Source organism: Peromyscus leucopus, chromosome 23 (genome assembly GCF_004664715.2).
Source record: "Peromyscus leucopus breed LL Stock chromosome 23, UCI_PerLeu_2.1, whole genome shotgun sequence".
NCBI lineage: Eukaryota > Metazoa > Chordata > Mammalia > Rodentia > Cricetidae > Peromyscus > Peromyscus leucopus.
In genome coordinates, this window is record NC_051082.1 from 29,331,885 (window position 1) to 29,351,583 (window position 19,699).

General features: G+C 49.0%; 1 protein-coding gene across 1 annotated transcript; it reads right to left on the bottom strand.

Annotated features, from left to right (window-relative positions):
* Positions 1 to 8,892: 8,892 nt before the first annotated feature.
* On the bottom strand, positions 8,893 to 9,807 carry LOC119086122 (paired immunoglobulin-like type 2 receptor beta-2). The gene is made up of 2 exons (XM_037198353.1): positions 9,524 to 9,807; positions 8,893 to 9,226 (listed from the first exon to the last, which is right to left on the bottom strand). The coding sequence occupies exons 1-2, from the start codon at positions 9,609 to 9,611 to the stop codon at positions 8,904 to 8,906; spliced, it is 411 nt and encodes a 136-aa protein (XP_037054248.1). The 5' UTR covers positions 9,612 to 9,807; the 3' UTR covers positions 8,893 to 8,903.
* Between the last annotated feature and the right edge of the window lie 9,892 nt (positions 9,808 to 19,699).

The window sequence follows — 19,699 nt, forward strand, 5'->3', positions numbered from 1 at the left end:
GGGACAGACCCTGTCTCAAAAGATAAAGTGGAGGGGCTGGAGAGATGGTTGATCTGGCAAAGTGCCCACTTCACAAACACAAAGACCCAGATTTAGATCCCCCAGGACCCATGTGAAAAAAGCTGGACACGATGTGCCTGGAGAGTGGGGATGGAGAGAGGAGGATCCCTGAAGCTCATTGTCTGGGCAGCCTGGCCCAACTGATGCACTTAAGGTTAGTGAGAGACCCCGTCTGAGGGGAGTCACCACATAGACTCTGGCCTCCATACACAAGTACAAGTGCACACACACACACACACACACACACACACACACACACACACAGGAACACAAAACAGAATGGAGAGTAACTGAGAGACACACAATTGATCTCTGGCTTCTACACACATGGACACATGTGGATGTGCACCTGCACATGCACACACACAGGAACAGTAACAACACACACAGAACTGGGCATGGTGGTGCATGCTTGTAATCTCAGTGCTCAGGAGGTGGAGACAGGAGACTCCTGATGTTCACTGGCCAACCAACCTGGTCCAACTAGTGAGTTCCAGACCATTAGGAGACCCTGTCTGAACCAAACCTAAGAACAACAACAAAAAATAACCCCAAAACCCAAGGTGAAATGAATCTTGAGTAAGGCCAGGCCATGAAGACTGACAACCTGAGTTTCATCCCCAGGATCCAAGGTGGAAGGAAAGAGAAAGCTCTCAGAAGTTGTCCTGTGATCGCCACATGTGGGCCATGTCAAGTCATATCCACACACATGCACACAAACAAATAAAATGTAAAAATTAATAATTTAAAAGAGTGGATGGCACCTGAGAAACACACACACACACACACACACACACACACACACACACACACACACACACACACGAGACTGGTTCCCTCTGAATGGACTCAGCCATCCTCAGTGACTCAAGATGACATCATGGTGTTTCACCCTCAGAAGAGACCTTTCCTGGAAGGGAAATGAAAAGCCATTGGGAAAGTGCCCAGGCCGAGGTCTCTTAGCACTTAGGGAATCATTCTAGGAAATCAGCTTGCCCTGGGCAAGAACAGAGACTAGAAATGGGAAGAACCAAGTCTATCCTCTCTCACTACCTGGAAAACTAGAAGACAAGAAAGTTTCAGATCTCCTGGTAGGTGCTCAGGCTGGGTTTGAGTAAAAAAGGACCTGAGATGGGACTGGAGGAAGGGCATCTGGCCAAAGAAGCCCCAGGGAGAGGAGAGATGGAGGAAGCTGGGATGCAGTGTTGCTGTGGATGGTTGAATTATCTGCACAAGGCTGCGGGTTCCATCCCAGCACCTCATAAACTGGGTGTGGTAAGATGCCTGTCCTTCCAACAGGTGGGAGGTGGAGGCAAAAGATCAGAAGTTCAAGGTCATCCTTGGCTACAGAGTGAGTTCGAGTCCAGCCTGGGCAAAATGTGACTTTTTGTCAGAAAAAAGGGGTTGGAGAAGGAAGGTTCAGAGCAGGCCATGTACAGTAGGAAAGGAAGAGGCAGGAGAGAAGGGTGGAGAGGTTGGGAGGTGGAGAGAAAAGGGCAAGAGATGTGGAAGATCTGGAACAAAGGATTCTGGGGCAGCGGGGCTCACTGACCATAGAGAAAGACAGAGAGAAGAAAGGGAAGGATGGGAGAGCTGTTGAATCCAGACGGATGTTCAAAGCTGAGAGGAAACAGAGACAGAGAGGGCAAACCAGGAAATGGAAGGAGAGAGGGAGGAAGAATGAGGTCTAAAGTGGGTGTTGTTCTGGGAAGGAGACTCCTGAGACCCTGCACTCCTTGTCACTGTGAATCTGGTGCCTGAGGAACCTGAGGTCATAGAAGACTAGGAGGGAGGAGACAGGATGAGTCAGTGGTTAGGGAGATGTGATGGGTCCTGTGTGTGGTTCTCCTTTTTTTAATGTTATTTGAAGGGGCTGGAGAGATGGCTCAGTGGTTAAGAGCACTGGCTGCTCTTGCAGAGGACCCGGATGGCGCTCACCTGGCTGGGGTTTCGGCTTTGGTCCTCTGTCCTGTGAGGAAGAAACAGTGTCAGTGTGACATCAGTGCTGACCCTCCACCATCCCTCTCAGCTGTCCTCTGTGTGCAGACCACCTTCAGAGGACAGGGGAGCAGAGAACCTGCCCCAGGCAGTCAGAGAGGAGCCTGAGCTCCCTCTGCTGGGCTGTGTCCTACACAGCAACCTCCCCAGATCTCTGCTAAGTCCATGTCCACCCCTGTGTCCTCTGCTTCCTTCACCAACCTTGAGTTCCCCTCACTTCATACCTGCCTCATCTACTCTGCCTTCACCAGCCTTCCTTTTTGTGCCTTTAGAGACCGTCTCTTTCTGGATTATTTTTCACTCTACTGATCTATTTTTCCTGGTGCATACTATTCTCTTTTTAATTACTGTAGCTTTTAAACTGTCACTTATTTACTGTATGGTTGGGGGTGTGCCACAGTTTGTATGGAGGTAGAGGGTAACTTGTAGGAGTCTGTTCCTTCCATCATATGGCCTCCAGGCTTTGACACTGACTCCTTTTACCCTCTGAGGGCAACTGTAGATTTTTAAAGAAAAAAATCTATTATTTATTTAGCTATTGTAGCTTTAATTTTTTTTGTTGCTGTTGTTTTGTTTTAAGAATTTTAAAATTATAGGCACCTCTTTTGGGTCACAAGAGACCAGATGCCTGTGGGATTCAGGAGAGGGCTTCTGATCGATATGCCTGGAGCCAGAGGTACAGGCGGTTGTAAACTGCCTGATGTGGGTGCTGGAGCAGAACTCAGGTTCTCTGCCAGAGCAGCCAGTGCTCTTAACTGCGGAGCCATCCCTCCAGCCTCCTGTTGTAACTTTGATAAACTCTGGGATCAGACAGCGGGAGTGCTCCATTATTGGCCATTTTTGTTGTTATTTTATTTCTTTTTGTTTTTGAGAATGTACGTGAATTTGAGAAGATGAATTAATTTTTCAAAACTCCCATTGTAGTTTGGATAAGAATTATATTGAATTTACTGATTATTTTTGTAGTACAGACATCTTTTTAAAAAAATCCTTAATTCATTTTTATTGTATGACTATTTGTGTGCTGGTATTTCTGTTTGCCACACATGTGTCTGGTCCCTGTGGCAGTCAGAAGAGGGCATCAGATCCCCTGGAACAGCAGTTACAGGTTATTGTGAGCCATTGTCTGGGTGCTGGAATCAAACCCTGGTCCTCTGCAAGAGCAGCCAGTGCTCTTAACAAATGATCCGTCTCTCCAGCCTCCTAATACAGACATCTGAACTAATTTTTCCATTTTAAGAATGAGATGATTCCTACTCACCCGCTTCCTCTTTCTTTCAACAATGTCAGCCACTGTGTTTTGGAGAACAAGTCATTTGGTGCCTTAGTTTAGGCTTTTTCCCTTTTTTTTTTTTTTTTTTTTTTTTTTGGCGTGTCCTGGAGCTTGCTCTGTGGTCCAGGCTGGCCTCCAACTCACAGAGATCCGCCTGGCTCTGCCTCCTGTGTGCCTGGATTAAAGGCGTGCGCTACTGCCACCTGGCCTTCCCTAAGTGTTTTTAGATTATAATTTTAGTTTTAGAGATTTATTTTCATTTGTGTGTGTATATGTGTGTGCATGATTGTGTATGCCATCCTGTTCCCATGTCCAAGGAGGCAGAAGAGAGCCCTGGGTGCCTGAAGCTAGACTTACAGGAGGTTGTGAGCTGCTCCCTATGGGTGCTGGGAACTGAACTGGGGTCCTCTGCCAGGGCAGCCAGTGCTCTTAACTCCTGAACCTTCTCTCTATGTTTTCTTTTTGACTTATATATACACTTTGTTTGTTTGTTTGTTTTCAGCTCTGTGAGATCTATACAGGCACGTCAAATAGATCCCCAACTCAGCTGGTTAGCCCACTCCTAACTAACCCAAACAATTGAATTGTTTTCATTTTTTAATTGTTTGGGTTATTTTACGATTAGATTTGAATGAAAAATATTAGTAACAGGCTCATCTATTTGAAATCTCTGTTGTATTTGGGAGGTTATGGACCATTTAGGAGGTGCAGCCTTCTGGAAGAGGCGTGTGTCACTGGAGGTGCATTTTGAGAATGTATTGCCCCCACATAACTTCCAGCTTTCTCCCTGGTTTTCTGCGTGTGTTGAAGATGTGACTTCTCAGTGTCCTGCTTCAGCTGCCCCTCCACTATTAACCTTTCTTCTGGACCACAAGCCAAATCCAATTCTTCCTTCTACAAGTTACTTTTGATCTCGATGCTTTATCACCACAGTGGAAAAGTAACCGCCATTACACACTCTCAAACAGACTTCCTCTTTCTGTCCCTATATGGCTTGGTTGTTTCACCAGAGTGTTTCTCAACACACTTAGACTTGTTCCTGTTCCCTGGTCCCCGTGTCATCCATCTAATCACTGAGTGTTTGTTTGGGGTCTTCCACACCCAAGGATGACTTTGAACTACTGATCCTCCTGCCTGCCCCTTGCACACACTGGAGTTACAGACATGCACTACCACACCAGGCTAATCACAAAGTCTGAAAGCTTTTGCCTTGACATTTTTCCTGGTTCTGGCCATTCATCCCCATGTGCAGCTCCACTGTGGCAAAGTGACACAGCCTGGTCCCCTCCAGTCTGTGCTCTGCACCCTAAGACTGTGATGTCAGAATCCAGCTGCTGCTCAGGCCACAGCACCGCCCTTCACCTCTCACAGAGACACTGCTGTCCAGACACTGTTCTCTCCAGCTGACCTGCTCCATCCAGGTCCAGGGTTTCTCACCTGGACAGTGATTTTAGTCAATGACGGTATTAGTGACCACACATCCTGTTCCCTCTCCTGCCTCCTCCCAGGTTCAGCTTGTGCAGTGAAACCACCCATATCCCCAGAAGGACATAAAAAGAAAACCCTTCCCTCTTTGGAGTCCCTGCCATGTGGTGGAGCCTGAAATCTCCTTAGAGTGACCCTGCCATGTTGGTATCTACATTCCTGTCTGTCCATAGCATCGATAACCTTCAGTAAACTCCTTCCTCCCTGGTAATCTGTCTCAGAGACCCTCTTGAATCCCCATCTGAGATTTTCACACACACTGATGTCACCATAGCAGGGCGCTGTGGAGGCCACTGCATTTTTCCTCTGGTATCAGAGACTTGGGGACCTGATTTACCAGGTTCCCTCTGGTCATTTCCTGCCTCCCCCACCAGCACCACACTGCTCAAGAGTTCCTGAAATGGTTTCCCTTTCCTAGAAGGCCAAAGAGTGTCCTCTACATGACTCCCAGCCCTTTTCTGGCTATTTCGTGGAAGGAGGAGGGTTGAGATAAATTCTCATATAATCCAGGCTAGTCTTGAACTCAAGATCCTCCTGCCTCCACCTCCCAGGTGCACTTACTGAGGTGTGGATCACCACTGGCTGTCAGTGTTTTCATTTTTTAATTGTATTAGATGTTTTTATGCACCATGTGTGTGAGTGTGCACACACCATGGTGTGGGTGTGTTAAAGGACAACATCCAGGACTCAAGCTCTTTCCTGACTCAGCCATGCCCTGACCCTCGCATCTGGGCTGTCGTCAATCCCCTTCAAGGACTCTGGTGTGGACTGTTCTTAGAAACACTCAGGAAGTGTGTTGGGTGTGCAGTCTTGGACCACTTACCTTTCCTTCTCCTCCACCTGAGGAACACTGTCAACCCCAAAACCCCAGCCAGGAGTACAGCAGCAGCCACTGCCAACCCAACTCTGGTTCCCAGACCCAGGGTCTGATTCTTCCCGCTCTTCTTCCCTTCTGTGGCTGTGAGTGCAGTTCTGGTGAGTGCAGAAGTTGCAGAGGTGGGGCTTGGAGAGGTGGTCCTGGGGGCTGGGAGGAGACAAAGGAAGTCAGCATTGAACGTGATTGGGAAGTGTAAGCCAAATAAACCTTTTCCTCCCTAAGTTCTTTGGTCATGGAGTTTTTCACAGCAATAGAAACTCGAAGTAGGACAACTGCTGCCTCTGAATCCCAAGTCATGGGCTCTGTTCTAGTTTCAAGATCTCACTTGAATCCCCATAGGGACCCTGCTGTGGGATGATTTCTGTCCTGGATGCTGCAATCAGTCTCCTACAGTGCCAACTCCATTCCCCCAATAGCAGTGACTGTACCCTGCAGCCATGATGCATCACAGGGGTCGGGCACTTCTGTGGAGGAGCAGCGTGGGCGTTGGTGTAAGTGGAAGTTTCTGTCCCTTCAGCATCTCCCAAATACCTGGCAGCTGCTTCCCAAATTACCACCCAGAGACTTAAATAATTAATAATTATATTATATTATATATATTAATTATATATAAATGCTCTGCTGGTAGCTCTGGCTTATTACTAACTGGCTCTTACACTTAAATTAACCCATAATTCTTATCTATGTTTAACTTGGTACCTTTTCTCAGTAGGGCAGTCTCATCTTGTGTCCTCTGCATCTGCCTGAGGACTCCTGACTCAACCCTTCCTCTTCCCAGCATCCCCAGGGTCCTGTGTGTGTTGCCATGCACTTGTAATCCCAGTACTTCAAGGGAAAATAGGCAGATCCCTGTGGCTCACTGACAGCTGTCCTAGCCCACTTTGTGAACTTACACTTACACTTCCCAATCACGTTCAGCCCAGAGAAAGACCCATCAAAGGAAACATAGGAAGAGAGGGAGAGAGAGTGAGAAATCTATCACTAGAGATCTTTTTGCTTAGACATGAAAGAGAAAACATGCAAAGGAGAGTACTATTGAATTGGCTGCAAAAATGAAATTATGGAAAGAGAATTAATTAAGCTCAGTGGTGGAGTGCTTGTCTAGGGTGCATGAGGCCCTGAGTCCATCTCAAGCAGTGGACACAGGAGTGGTGAAACGCCATTTTTGTGCCAGCTCTTGGGAAGAGTTCAAGGTCATCTTAGGTTATATAGCAATTTGAGACTAACATGGACACATGAGACTTTGTCTTAAAGAAATGGAAAAAAAAGGAAGATGTCTTTTTATCATTAATTTTAATATTTTAAAAACAATGGGCAGGAATATTCAGTTAATGAATTAATTTTTAAAATGCTGATGAAAAAATTCTGATGGAAGAACTCATAGTGGAGGTGAGGTGTAAGTCAATGCACGTGGCCCTGGGGACAAGAAAAAAAAAACATGGTGTGTCTGCCTGAAGCAGAGAAAGGCATGGCTGCCTTAAATTGATTGTTCTACAAGCACCTAATAGATTATTGCCAAGGCTGAAGACATTAGGAAAGAAAGAAAAGGGAGGAGGCTGGAAGAACAGGAACCATTTAGGGAAACGTGTAGGAGACACAGGAAACGCAGATGTAAGGTGCCTGTCAGCTCTGGCTGTGGAGTTTATCCTGAACCAGCACAGGGTTAAGATGAGGACTGGTTTGCCAAGGGGAGGCAGGTGGGTCTAACCTGGAAGGGACAAACCCACTTATCACTGGCACTGCTGAGAATTGGCAATGTAATTAATTATGATTATTGTTTGACTATTAATTTTATAATTTATTTTCTAAAAATGTTTTTTAATTAAATTTTTGCACACACACACAATGGTGCAGGAATGTGTGTGTGCATTTGTGTGTCTGTGTGTGTGCATTTGTGTGTCTATGTGTGTGTGTGTGTGTGTGTCAGAGGTTAACCTTGGGCATTCCTTCCTCAGATGTCATTCACCTTATTTGTAAGACAGACCACGTGAGCACCTGTAACCACAACACCGTGGAGATGGAGACAAGAGGATCAATGGGGCTTCACAGCCCATCAGCCTGGCCCCAAACAGTGAGCTCCAGGTTCAGTGAGAGACCCTGCCTCAAGGGAATAAAGTGGGTCTTATTAGAGGAGGACCCCTAATGTCCATCTATCTCTGGCCTTCCCACAAACAGAAATGAAATACATGTCCTCCCCAGGTGAACCCACACAAACACACATGCACACACATCCATGCTTACACAATATATACACACTCCACATAATCAAGACAGAAGAGAGGCAAACAATAGTGTGAACTCCACAGAGGTCATGTGTCTACTGGTTGACAGCTGTTTGGAGGTAAAGAGTCCCTTTCGGGGCCTGGTCCTCATGAGCATGACCTTGGGCAGGGGTTGTATTCTGATGGTCTCCCTGTCTCTCTCCTTATAATGACCACGAGAGTGCCCAGCAGTGGTGACAGGTGGCTGGGGTAATGTCCACACAGAGACTAGGCTGGGCCTGTGTGCACTCTGTGTGGAAGCTGCAGTTACAGCTGCCATGGAGGAGGAGAAGTGACCAGAGAACCTGATCATGGTGAGAACATGAGGGTCTGTGTGGGAAGATGGGGGATGGGGAGGAAGGAGGGGAAGAGGGAAATGAGAAAAGGGAAAAAAGAAACTGGGGCAGGGAGAGGTGAGAGAGACTGGTGAAGTGGGGGGACCCAGAGGAGGAGGGGTACACGGGACCAGAAGGCACCTACTGTGGAAGGCACGAGATATGGTGTAAAGTCTAGATCTAACGGAGACCCTGACACAGGACCAGGTGAAGGCTGCTCCGTCCTGGAGAGGCCAGATCCACGTGGATTTGTGTCAACGAGGGTGGGGTGGGCAGGGCGGTAGTCAGTTTGGAGAAAGGAGCAGGAGACTGGGCCATCTGGGAAGAGCTGAGGCGGGGGGGGGGGGGGGGGGGTGGGGGGATGGGGTGGAAGTGAGGTGGTGGATCTGAGGGCAATGAGGGGCAGTGGAGAAGAGGAATAAAGTTGACAGAGCTCTGGGGAGGGGACAGAACACATGAGAGGAATCTGTGGGAAGGAACAGAATTGTAGGATTCCTACTTATGGTACAAGGAAGCCATGGCCACCAGGGCCTGATGTGGGATGTGCTCACCAGGAGTGATGGTGAGTTGGGTCCCAGGAATTGACTGAAACTCCTTCATGCCTTCTGTTGTGTTCAGAGAACTCGGCAGAAGTACACTGTCTGGTCCTTCTCCTTCAAGTTCAGGATTCTGAGGACTCCAGATGTCTGAGGCTGTGTCCACTTCAGGATGAGCCGGTTCCTGAAATGCTCATGTATGAAAAGTGGGGTGGAGTTGTAGATAAATTTCCCATGGAAGTGCTTCCATCTCCAGAGAATCCTCATCTGTGGATCCTCTGCCAACTCCCAGGGGAAGTAGAAGGAGAAGGGGATATCGATGGAGCCGTCCTGGATACCAGAGAGGCGTGCTGTTTGGTTGACCCCATAAGGTATTTCTGTGTTGGATCCTGCTGTGTCACCTGGGAAGATGGGGAGAACCTGATGTCTCTCAAGGGATGGAAGGGACAACCCAGAGGTTACTGAGCCATCATCCATAGGACAGTCCTGCCCTGTGTTCCACTGTCCCATACAGGACAGGACAGACAAGGACGTGTTGGACTGGACCCACTCTGAGGATGAGCTCTCTCTTGGGACACAGAGCACTGGCTGGGTCCTCTAGCAGACCCCTGTCCACATGACAGCCTGCTCTTCCCAGCCCCACTGGCCCCTCCTGTGGTTAGGGCAGAGTCCCTGCTAACAAGGTCCCCACCACTCACCAGCTTGCAGACATGCAGCTGACATCAGCAGAAGCAGGATCCAAGCCATGGCCTGATTCCCTCCAGGAAGTGAGACCAGCAGAGCCATCAGGCAGGAGAGGAGTCCTGTGCAGGGACCCTGGGGTGCTCAGGAGTCAAGAAGAATCAGGGTAAAGGGGCACACAACCCCAGGGCCTTCTCATGTGAAGGACAGAGTGGGGCAGGACCTCCCCATCTCCACCTCCTTGTGACCAGCAACTTCCTTCATGATTCTGGCTTCTTCTTTCCCATACTGCAGAAGATCCGCCCTGTGGTCACTGACAGGATGGCCGTGCCCTTGAGCCCAGCCCACTTTTGACAGGAAGATATGGAATTGACGTCACCATGCCGGGCTGTCCATTATTCTACCTTAACCTCCTGTCTTATTCAGTCTCGTCCATTTCCCATGTGGCCTGTAATTACTGTTTCCTCACATCCAGATTTCCTTCACTCCTATTTTTCCCCTCTACAATCTGTTTTTCATTATGTCTCCCATCATGTTGTCTGTCTGTCTGTCTGATTCTCTAATAACCTCAGGCACAGAAGTGGTCAGTTTCTGCTCACTTCAGACACAGCGAGGATGGAGGTGATGAGGAAACACATTCAGTCCCCAGCCCTAGCTCGGTGTCCCCACCACCATCTGCTCTTTGTCCTCTTCTTGTCCTTCAGGGACTCTGCACAGCACCCAGCAGAACCAAGGCCCAGTGGACACTCTTGCCCTGGCCTGCTCACTGCTGCCGAGTCTGTAACTGCCCTGGGCTTCCTGGGTGATCGTCTCCCTCCCCTAGACAGTGATCCAAAGCTGCTCCAGTTTCTGAAGGAGACTTTCTACATCCCACCAACCTTCACACACCTAAGAAGAGGATGCCAAGGATCAGAGAAGCCCTGGCACATGTCACATGACTGTCACATGGCAGGCTGACTGGACTTTAGTTCCATCAAGTACTTGTAGTCCTCCTCTCCACACAGACTTCAGCCTGCCTGCTGCGTGCAGCCTCTGAGCTTTCCTCAAAGGCCACGGATCTGCTGCTGGGTTCCCAGGAGACTGTTCCCACAAAGCACTTGAGTGACTCCTTCTAGCTGTGGCTGTTCCAGAACCTTCTTTGGATGAAGTGGGCAAAGAAGACTCAGAGCAGCAATGTGTCACTCATGACATATCCTCTGAGATGACTCTGAGAGTGGACACAGCTGACCTGTGACTGGGGTGGAGGCGTGAGTGTGGGTGCAGTGGTTCTGGTGGCTACATGGATGATTCTGCAGGAGGTTCACCCCACCCTTCCCCATGGCATGGTTCCATCATGTCCCTGAAGGGAAGAAAGTCAAGTTTGTACCAGAGGAAGAGGCATCATTCTCCCTGAGTGACATGTGCAGAGCCGACTTCCCATTTCCTTAGATTCCTGCATTGATTGCCTTCTCCATGCTTCCCTGCAGGTGGCTGTGCAGCCGCCTCTGTCACATCTGCTGTCTCTGCCTTCCTCACAGTCCTCATAGTCCCCATGGCCCTCTGATTCCTTGACCTGAGCCAGGCTCAAACTCTCATGGCCTCACTCACAAGTTACCTGGTCAGAAAATTCTATATTCACTGTACTTCTGCACACTCCAATCACAGAATCTTAAAGGTGAGTTGGTCCTGGATGTACTGTCAGTCAGGACACGGGACAAGGCTATTCTACTTGTCTAAAAGGGCATCTCATGTTTAGGGGGTGTCTCATGTATCCCAAGCTGGGTTTGAACTTGTTATGTACCCAAGGATGACCTCGAACTCATACAGATCCCCCTCTCTGACCTCAGAAGTGCTGGGGTGACAGGCGTGTGACATCATGCTCCTTGTCTCCTGCTGGTGATAGAACCTAGGTTTCTGTGCATGTCCTAAGTAAGTAAGTAAGTAAGTAAGCACTCCACCAGATGAAACTTGTCTTTAGCCTCCTTGAAATTCAGAGAGGGGCCCCTCCTGGTCACGAGTACTCACCTCCAGGTTTTATCTGGTCCTGCCCTACTGTCTGGGATCTGTCAGTAAAGGTTCACTGATTTCTAAGTCACCAAGGAAGGGCAAATCCTGATGAAGCTGCCATATGTCAGCCTCTGGTCCCCAGCATTTTAACACATTAGGGTCTGGTGGGTTCTTCAGGATCCCAGCTGTCCCTTGTACTCAGCCTCACTGCTGCCACCTGCTGGCCCCTCAATCCCAAGACATGCACTCTGTGGGACTTTCAATGACTGGTCTTAGTTGAATCCCCATAGGGACCCTGCTGTGGGATGATTTCTGTCCAGGATGCTGAAATCAGTCTCCTGCAATGCCAACCATGTTTTCCATAATAGCAGTGACTGGGCCCTGCAGCCATGATGCTTTCATAGGAGAAGGGTACTTTCTGTGGAAGAGCAGCCTGGAGCTTTAGTGTGTGTGCACACATGCATGTGACCATTGGGAGTGTCAGCCTGCAGTATGTGGCTGCTGCTCAGGCTGTAGCACATGCATGCCTGGTCCCTATAGAATAAATAGGTAAATATAATGGAAAAAATTAAACCCAAAGTGGGCATGGTGTTGCATGCCTAGCATTTGGGAGGCAAAGGCAGAGGTGAGTGAGCATCGGTTAGCTTGAATGTAGACTGGTCTATAATATTGAGTTCCAGGCCAGTCATGGGTATAGAGTGAGATTTTATCCCCCGCCCAAACAAGCAAACAAACAAACAAAAACAAGGACCAACTAACCAAACAAATAGCCCTAGGTGCATGGTGTCCTGAGTAGGAGTAATGCCCAAGGTTGTCCTCTGGCCTCCACATACATGAACACACACTTACTTGCATGCACAGGCACCTGCATACACACACACACACACACACACACACACACACACACACACACACAGTCATGCAAGGCACGTTTCACAGCTGATCTGCCACCAGTCCTCATCCTGAGTAAACATGCTCTCCCCAGGCATGGCTATGTGACTCTTCAGATCCAGTTCATGATAGTGTCCCCAGCATCCAGACTCTGACATTATACCCAATAGCATCAACACTCTCTATTTCTCTCTGAAATATCCAATTCCAGAAACTCCCCTCAAATTACCTCACAGTGCAGTTCCTGTGGGTCCTGACCCTACAGATATCACCATTGATGAAAACTGTCCATCTGTCCACTCATCCTGCCATACCACCTACCCTCTCACTCATGATTTGTTTACCCCAGTGACAACATACAGACCCAGAGTAACCTGCCCAGACTGGGTCCTGGGGAGAGTGGAGGAGATGCTAGAGAGGGTGGAAGGATGGCGGCTGGTGGTGTAGACAGGACACTCAGGCTGCACCTGAGACTTTACATTAGCACAGTTGCCCCGCCCCCATCTGACCTCTTTTTTCTCCCCAGGATGACATCCTCATCTTCATCTCCTCATGTGCTGCCAACCTCAGCATGAGCACCTCCCTGCACCCCTGCCAGGGGAGCCCCAAGAAGAGACTCTGTACTGTGTCCTAAAAGCCCAGTGAGTGGGGCTGGGTGAACAGCTCAGTCTCCTGCTCCACTGGATGAAGTCTCCCAGCTTCTGCAGATAGCCAAGGCCAGACACAGAAACTCACAGGTCACTGAGCCTGAGGTCACAGAAATGGAGAAACTCCCAATTTCCCTTCAGCATTTTATATATATTATTTAAAAGAAAATATTGTCACAGAATTTGTTTAAGTGAATCTAAAGAGAAAACTGGTGACATCTTCAAGTTCTCTGTCTCCAACCAACGTGAGCTAATGGATGACCAGCCTCCATGACCTCTCTCCCTTTGGAGTTTTAGTGAAATTTGCTGTTTGTCCAGTTTTGAGACAGGTTCTCATGTAGCTCAGGCTGACCTCAAGCTCAGTAGGTACTAATGACAGCCTCCAATTCATGGTCTTGCTATCTCTACTGTCATTCATTGGATTACAGGCATAGGCCACCTTGCCTGGCTTCCTCTAGTACTTCTTTTAACTAAATGGCTCTGGCCAGGGAACACAAATAACAAACACTGGTAGCCATGCTAGAAGCCATGTCTGCTCCCCATTCCAACAGTAATGTTCCTTCACCCTGAGGCCATTTGACCTAAATGTTGTTGAGAATGTTGGTGCTGTGAAGTCTTTGCTATTTCTCCCTTTGGAACAATGGAAATTGACATGGAGAGTCACATGACCACTGGAGTAACAGCTTTGAGGCTCCTTCCCTGTGCCCAGCTTCCTGGAGGGAGGAGATGATGAATGGACACTCCCATACATGACTGGCCCGACCTTCATCCTGGCAGCCAGCTTGTGTGAACAACCCAGGGGTGCTTAGAGGAGACACCACCCCAGCTGACAAGATCACTGTGACCATGGCTGCTGCTGAGTTCAGATGTCCTAGTCCTTTGTCCCTTGTCCATGTCCTTCTCCCTCTGCTTCCTTCCCCTGCCTTGAACCCATGTCACCTCCCTGCTTTCCCTGCTCTGCACTCACCATGCCTCCCTTTTGTCTCCCTTTGGCTCTCTAGCTCTCCCTGTGAGTGCAGGCTGCTGCCACCCTGCAGATTCAGCCTCAGGGTTCGAATCCCAGTCAGATTTCTGCTGCCTCTCAGGCTGCTGCTCTCCAGCTCTCAGATGCTCCTCTTACCTATGGAGGGCTGAACCCTTCGGAAAACCTGAGCACTTCTTATATGGGATTCATATACATGCAGGCAAAACAGCCGGCCACACAAAAAAGAATTATACCTTTTGTAAACAATGCCAGCAGCTTCTCAGTCTGTAGTGAGATTTCATGCTCTTTCCACACTGAATTTTATCTGGCTTATGCTTGTGTAGATCTTTTTTTTTTTTTTTTTGTTACATGATTTCTCTGTGTAGCTTTGTGCCTTTCCTGGATCCTGCTCTGTAGACCAGGCTGACCTTGAACTCACAGAGATCCACCTGGCTCTGCCTCCCGAGTGCTGGGATTAAAGGCGTGCGCCACCACCGCCCGGCTGCTTGTATATATCTTTTTGTTTGTTTGTTTGTTTGTTTTTGGTTTTTGGAGATAGGGTTTCTCTGTGTAGCATTGGCACCTATCCTGGAACTCACTCTGTAACCCAGGCTGGCCTTGAACTTACAGAGATCTGCTTGCCTCTCCCGAGTGCTGGGATTAAAGGCATGCGCCACCATGCTCAGCTTGTGTAGATCTTATACCTGCTGTCACAATCACTGTGAGTTCATTTTGTGTTCAGAAAATCCTGTTTCCACCACCTCTGGCTCTTATACAGTCTTTTGCCCTGACGCCCCTTTCTCAAAGAGGGGTGTGGTAAGTCCCGATGAGGACTGAGATGCCACAGTCTCTCATTCTCAAAATGTTGTTGGCCAGATGAGCGACTCTGCTGCAAGGAGAAGCAGCTCTGACAAGGTTGAGAGACGCACAGATCTGTGGGGACAGCAGTGAAGTTGTTAGAGTCACTTTAATTCTGTGTCCATTAAGTAGAGGATGGGAGTGGATTTTCCTTAGGGCCTAAGATTTGTCTGCACACAGGTTTTGAACCTTTTCACAATGCCAGGTCTGGGTTCCAGTCTTCTATAAGAGCAGCAAGCTGTCCCAACTGCTGATCCATTCTTCCAGGCTTTTGACATTTCAGATACAAATGTACTAGGTGTTAGTTATTTAGCTGCGTTGTGTTCTTACCCTGCAAGAAGTGTCACGAAACACGACAGAATCCGCTTATAAGAATTTATTAGAGATACAGGGATAGAGAGTGCAGGCCTGTGGGAGAGACACGTGCGTGGAGAAGAGGAAGAGAAGAGGGCCAGGAATATGGCGCTCCGCTTTAAAAACCGGCTGGGGGCGTGGCCAGGTCACGTCACTACTCCACGCATGTGCGTTGATCACATGGTCACGTTGCACGCTTACGTAGCCATGTAACGTCACGGATTCTGGTCACGCGAGATGCCTTGGCCGGAACTTGCTAGGCGGAGGTGTCCGGCCTGACTGGAATTGGCTAGGCGTAAGTGTCCGCCTGGTAAATGTGACCGTTGCGGGGGAGGCGTTTGTTTCACTGTATATGAAGAGAGATTTTTCTGGGATGGAGGTGAGATAAAAGGTTTTAGGTGAGACAGGTGGACCCAGTGAGGAAAGCCCTCGAGTTTAGCAGCTGTGGGGGTTACAAGAATTACCTTGAAGGGTCCCTGCCACTTTAGGGAAAGAGGTAAAGGGCGCTGGCCTGGAGGAAAGAGAAGAACCTGATCTCCAGTGTGTATTGGAGATGGGCAAGGATTGTCACACGGCTGAGGCAGTGAACAGTCCACATAGCTCCATAGAATAGACCTTAGGTGACATAAAAGAGGGGTTAACAGACTATCTGGAACAGCTGGAGGCTTGGAAAAGACCTGGTGTTAGAACTGGTCTGAGGAGATATTTAACTTTTCCTGTTGCATGGCCATTATATGACCTGAGACACTGATCCTCCTTTTGCTGTGAGAAGTCCACGCTCCCTCCAAATAGCAGCGTGGGACAGGAGGATATGAAAAGCATATTTGGAGTCTGTAGAGTTAGTGGCTAGGAGAAGAAGTAAGAGAGCTGCTGGCGTGTCTGGGAGGAGGCAAATGTGTGGGGCGAAAGAAATGGACGCCCCTACCTTAGCTAGGAGATCCCTCCCCATTAAAGGTACAGGGCAACTTAGCACCACTAAGAATGTATGTGTGAGAGGGATGCCTCTGAAAATACAATTAAATGGCGGTGTCTGCTGAGGTAGATAAGGCTGTCCCCTGTACCCGACAATAAAGGAGAGGTGGCATCCCAAGACTCCCAGGACTGAGTCAATGGCTCTGGTGTCCAGAAGGAAAGAAACGGATCGCTTCCCTGCTGCGTTCTGGGTTCCCTGTCATGTCTGTAGCCAAGCCTAGGTCTGTTGGAGGTCTTAGCTTGATGTACCCATGCATCTTGGTGCCTGGGGGCAGTCAGCTGACTCTGTCTTTCTAGGCAGCACTTTTAACAAGGCTGTTGATGGCCTAGCAGAGCATTCGGTAGCCCGTGGCCTTTTCCTCATTTAAAACAGGGACCCAACAGCTTTTAGAAGTCAGCGAGTGCCAGCACTTGGCAATTTTGTTTTCGGGCTTTTATCTCTTCCCTGGCACACCTTAAATGCCACAGGTGACTCTTTTGCCTGTGGGGTCAGGAGCCTCGCTCTCCAGATGCTTAAGTTTTAATCAGGTAGGTCTGGGGAACAAGAGACAGATTCGTCCTTATCCTGAATTATTTACTGGTTCTAGGGCAGCCTTACGGAGGCCTGTCAGGAGACAGGTAATAAACCTATCTCTGGCTAGACAGCCACTCTGGGTGTTGTAGTCCCAGTGTGGCTCCCGGTCAGGAACCGCTTCGGCTCCTGGGGGGTGTGAAAGGTTAGTTTGATGAATTTCGTCTGCGTGAATCCTAGCCTGCTTCCCATACCCGCCTGAGCTCCTCAGAAGGTCATGAAAGGTGAGACTATAAGATTGAGTTATATATTGAAACTGTTTAATGAAGGAAGCAGAATTAGACATATAAGAACCCAGCTTACTTTTTATCTGAGAGAGTGGATGGAACATGAATTTTAATTATTGGTTCCTTAGCAAGATCTAGAGTCAGAAATTCTGGAGTCAGAGAATCCTCTGGTTTACGTATAGCTAGGAGCATATGAGAAGGAGAGAAGGAAACGAGAAGAGACAGTTTAGCGTTGAGAGAGAAGAAAGCAACTCTTTCCATTTGCCTGAACGCCGACAGTGATTGGATAGCTCCCGTGAAATATCGGGATCCAAGGAGCCGCTTAGTGGCCCTTTGTAATTTTTTTTTAAAGCATACTTTGGCCATCTCCTTTTTTTTTTTTTTTTTTTTTTTTAACATAAACGAGTTAGCTTAGAAATCTTTATGTGAGGCATTAAACTGAGAGGTTTTAAAGCTTCAACAAGACAGCCTAACGGAGAGGAAGGACTAACAGGGTTGGAAGCCTTGTTTTCCCATGTCTGCAGCGGAGGCAGAAAAATAAAAAAATAAACGTGATCCGGAGCCAAGGCCCCAGGCGTCCCCAAGGCCAAGGGCGGATACCGGGCGCAGGCTGCTCCTTGACTTGTCAGCCACAGAAGCAGGGGCCCCCTCCACGGTGAGGAAAGGATTCCCCGGGAATCCAGACAGCGTTTGCCCCTTCGTCAAGGAGGTGGACGTGCCGGCCTCACGTGGCTCCCAGGACGCACCAACGATGATGGCCCTAACTCAAGAAATATCTCAGGCTGCAGACGTGGGAGACAGCTAGAAAAGTTAGGCCTGCGATAGGGGCCGACCGTAGCCAATGAAGACCGTGGTCGGGGGTTCCCCAGTCTCAAGAACACCTGTGAGGCACCGGACAATCAACGGTCGGTCTCACAGATTCAGGAAACCGTTTACGCTGGCCGAAAAATGGGGGGACTCACCAATCGAAGAAAGCGGTGTTAGATGCAATTTGGATGCGATTCAGGCGAATGGAGAGCGGTCTGTTGCGTATGGAGCAGATTCCCCGGTTCGCGGGTTTCCAGGCGCAAAGCACCCGGGAGCGCCCGCTCGGTTTCGGCACCAAAATGTTAGTTATTTAGCTGCGTTGTGTTCTTACCCTGCAAGGAAGTGTCACGAAACAAGACAGAATCCGCTTATAAGAGTTTATTAGAGATAGAGGGATAGAGAGTGCAGGCCTGTGGGAGAGACACGTGCGTGGAGAAGAGGAAGAGGAGAAGAGGGCCGGGAATATGGCGCTCCGCTTTAAAAACCGGCTGGGGGCGTGGCCAGGTCACGTCACTACTCCACGCATGTGCGTTGATCACATGGTCACGTTGCACGCTTACGTAGCCATGTAACGTCACGGATTCTGGTCACGCGAGATGCCTTGGCCGGAACTTGCTAGGCGGAGGTGTCCGGCCTGACCGGAATTGGCTAGGCGTAAGTGTCCGCCTGGTAAATGTGACCGTTGGGGGGGAGGCGTGTTGTGAACCCTTCACTAGGTAAGGCTCAGAAGTGTTCAGATTTGTTCAAGACCCATGATGAACACACAGCTAACACAAGGCTGGAGTCCAAGTGTGACATGAAAGCCCATACTCCTCATTCTATCCTTCCAGATGCTTTAAACACAAGGCTTGTAAAACATCAGGATAGGTTGACTTAAAGGGACTCTCAAATTGTCCTTTGTTCTCTTTAGGCCCTAAAAAAAATTAAGGCTCCTGAGAGCAAGGCCACAGCTACCAACTTACCCAAGGAGAAGGAAATTAAAATTGTATCAAAGTGCCCTGCTCCCACAGCTCCACACAGGGCTTGTCCACTGGGAAAGGAAGGTCCTGGGCCTCAGGAGCCCCTGACACAGGAGGCAGCAAGTTTCCCCCCGAAGATGATGGTTCCAGTGACCTGGACTTGGAACAACTCATGGAAGACACTGGAGAGGCAGAGGAGAGAGGGGAGTCACAGCAGAGGGATGGCTCGGAGGAGTTCCTGGCGGGCCTCTTTGAGGAGTAGTGTGCTCTGGTCCTTCTACTGCTGACTGCCTCTCAGTGATCCTGAGCAGATGTTGAATGTCGGGGTTGGTGACCTGCTCTAGGCTTCAGGTCAGAGCTATGCATCATGGGTAATAAAGCAGGTCTCTGGGTCCACTGCTTAGGCTGTGCTTCCTTTCATGTCGCTATGGCAACCTGCCCTCTCTGGAGGGTATAGGAGGCTGGGGACAGCAGCAGGACCCAGGCCTGGGGAACCTTCAGAAAAGCATCTCTGTGAGTCCTGATTCCCCGACTTCCTGGGAGCAAGATGGCCTTAGGAAAGCATTGTGACCATCTGGTGTTTAGTTCCCTGTCTCACACCATCTATCTAGGTTTGTTGCTGATGTCCAGTGTGGTGGTCCATGGGAACCAGTCACTGTGTACTGGTTATTTAACCCTCCCAGATGTGGGTGTACATTGTGTCGACTGGCTGCCAGCATTTGGGACATCCCCTGCCTTGGGCAGCCAGAAAAAAGTGATAGAGGAGGGGATCTTAGAGGGCCAGAAGTTAAGGGTCACACGAGTGACTCTTAATTAGATTCATTAGGCAAATTCTGTGGATTTTATTATTGTTGTGAGAAAAGTCTAGGAAGTTAGAAAAGCAAACTGGGAATTTCTGATTTTCTCTGAGCTCAAACGCCCTGACGTGTGGATTTCTGTCTCTGGCTGTGGTATCAG

Excerpts from the sequence above, each read along its gene's own strand:
- LOC119086122 (XM_037198353.1), bottom strand. The coding sequence starts at position 9,611 with ATGGCTCTGCTGGTCTCACTTCCTGGAGGGAATCAGGCCATGGCTTGG. Across the intron at positions 9,227-9,523 it reads AGCTGCATGTCTGCAAGCTG|GTGACACAGCAGGATCCAAC; the intron begins GTGAGTGGTGGG and ends CCATCTTCCCAG.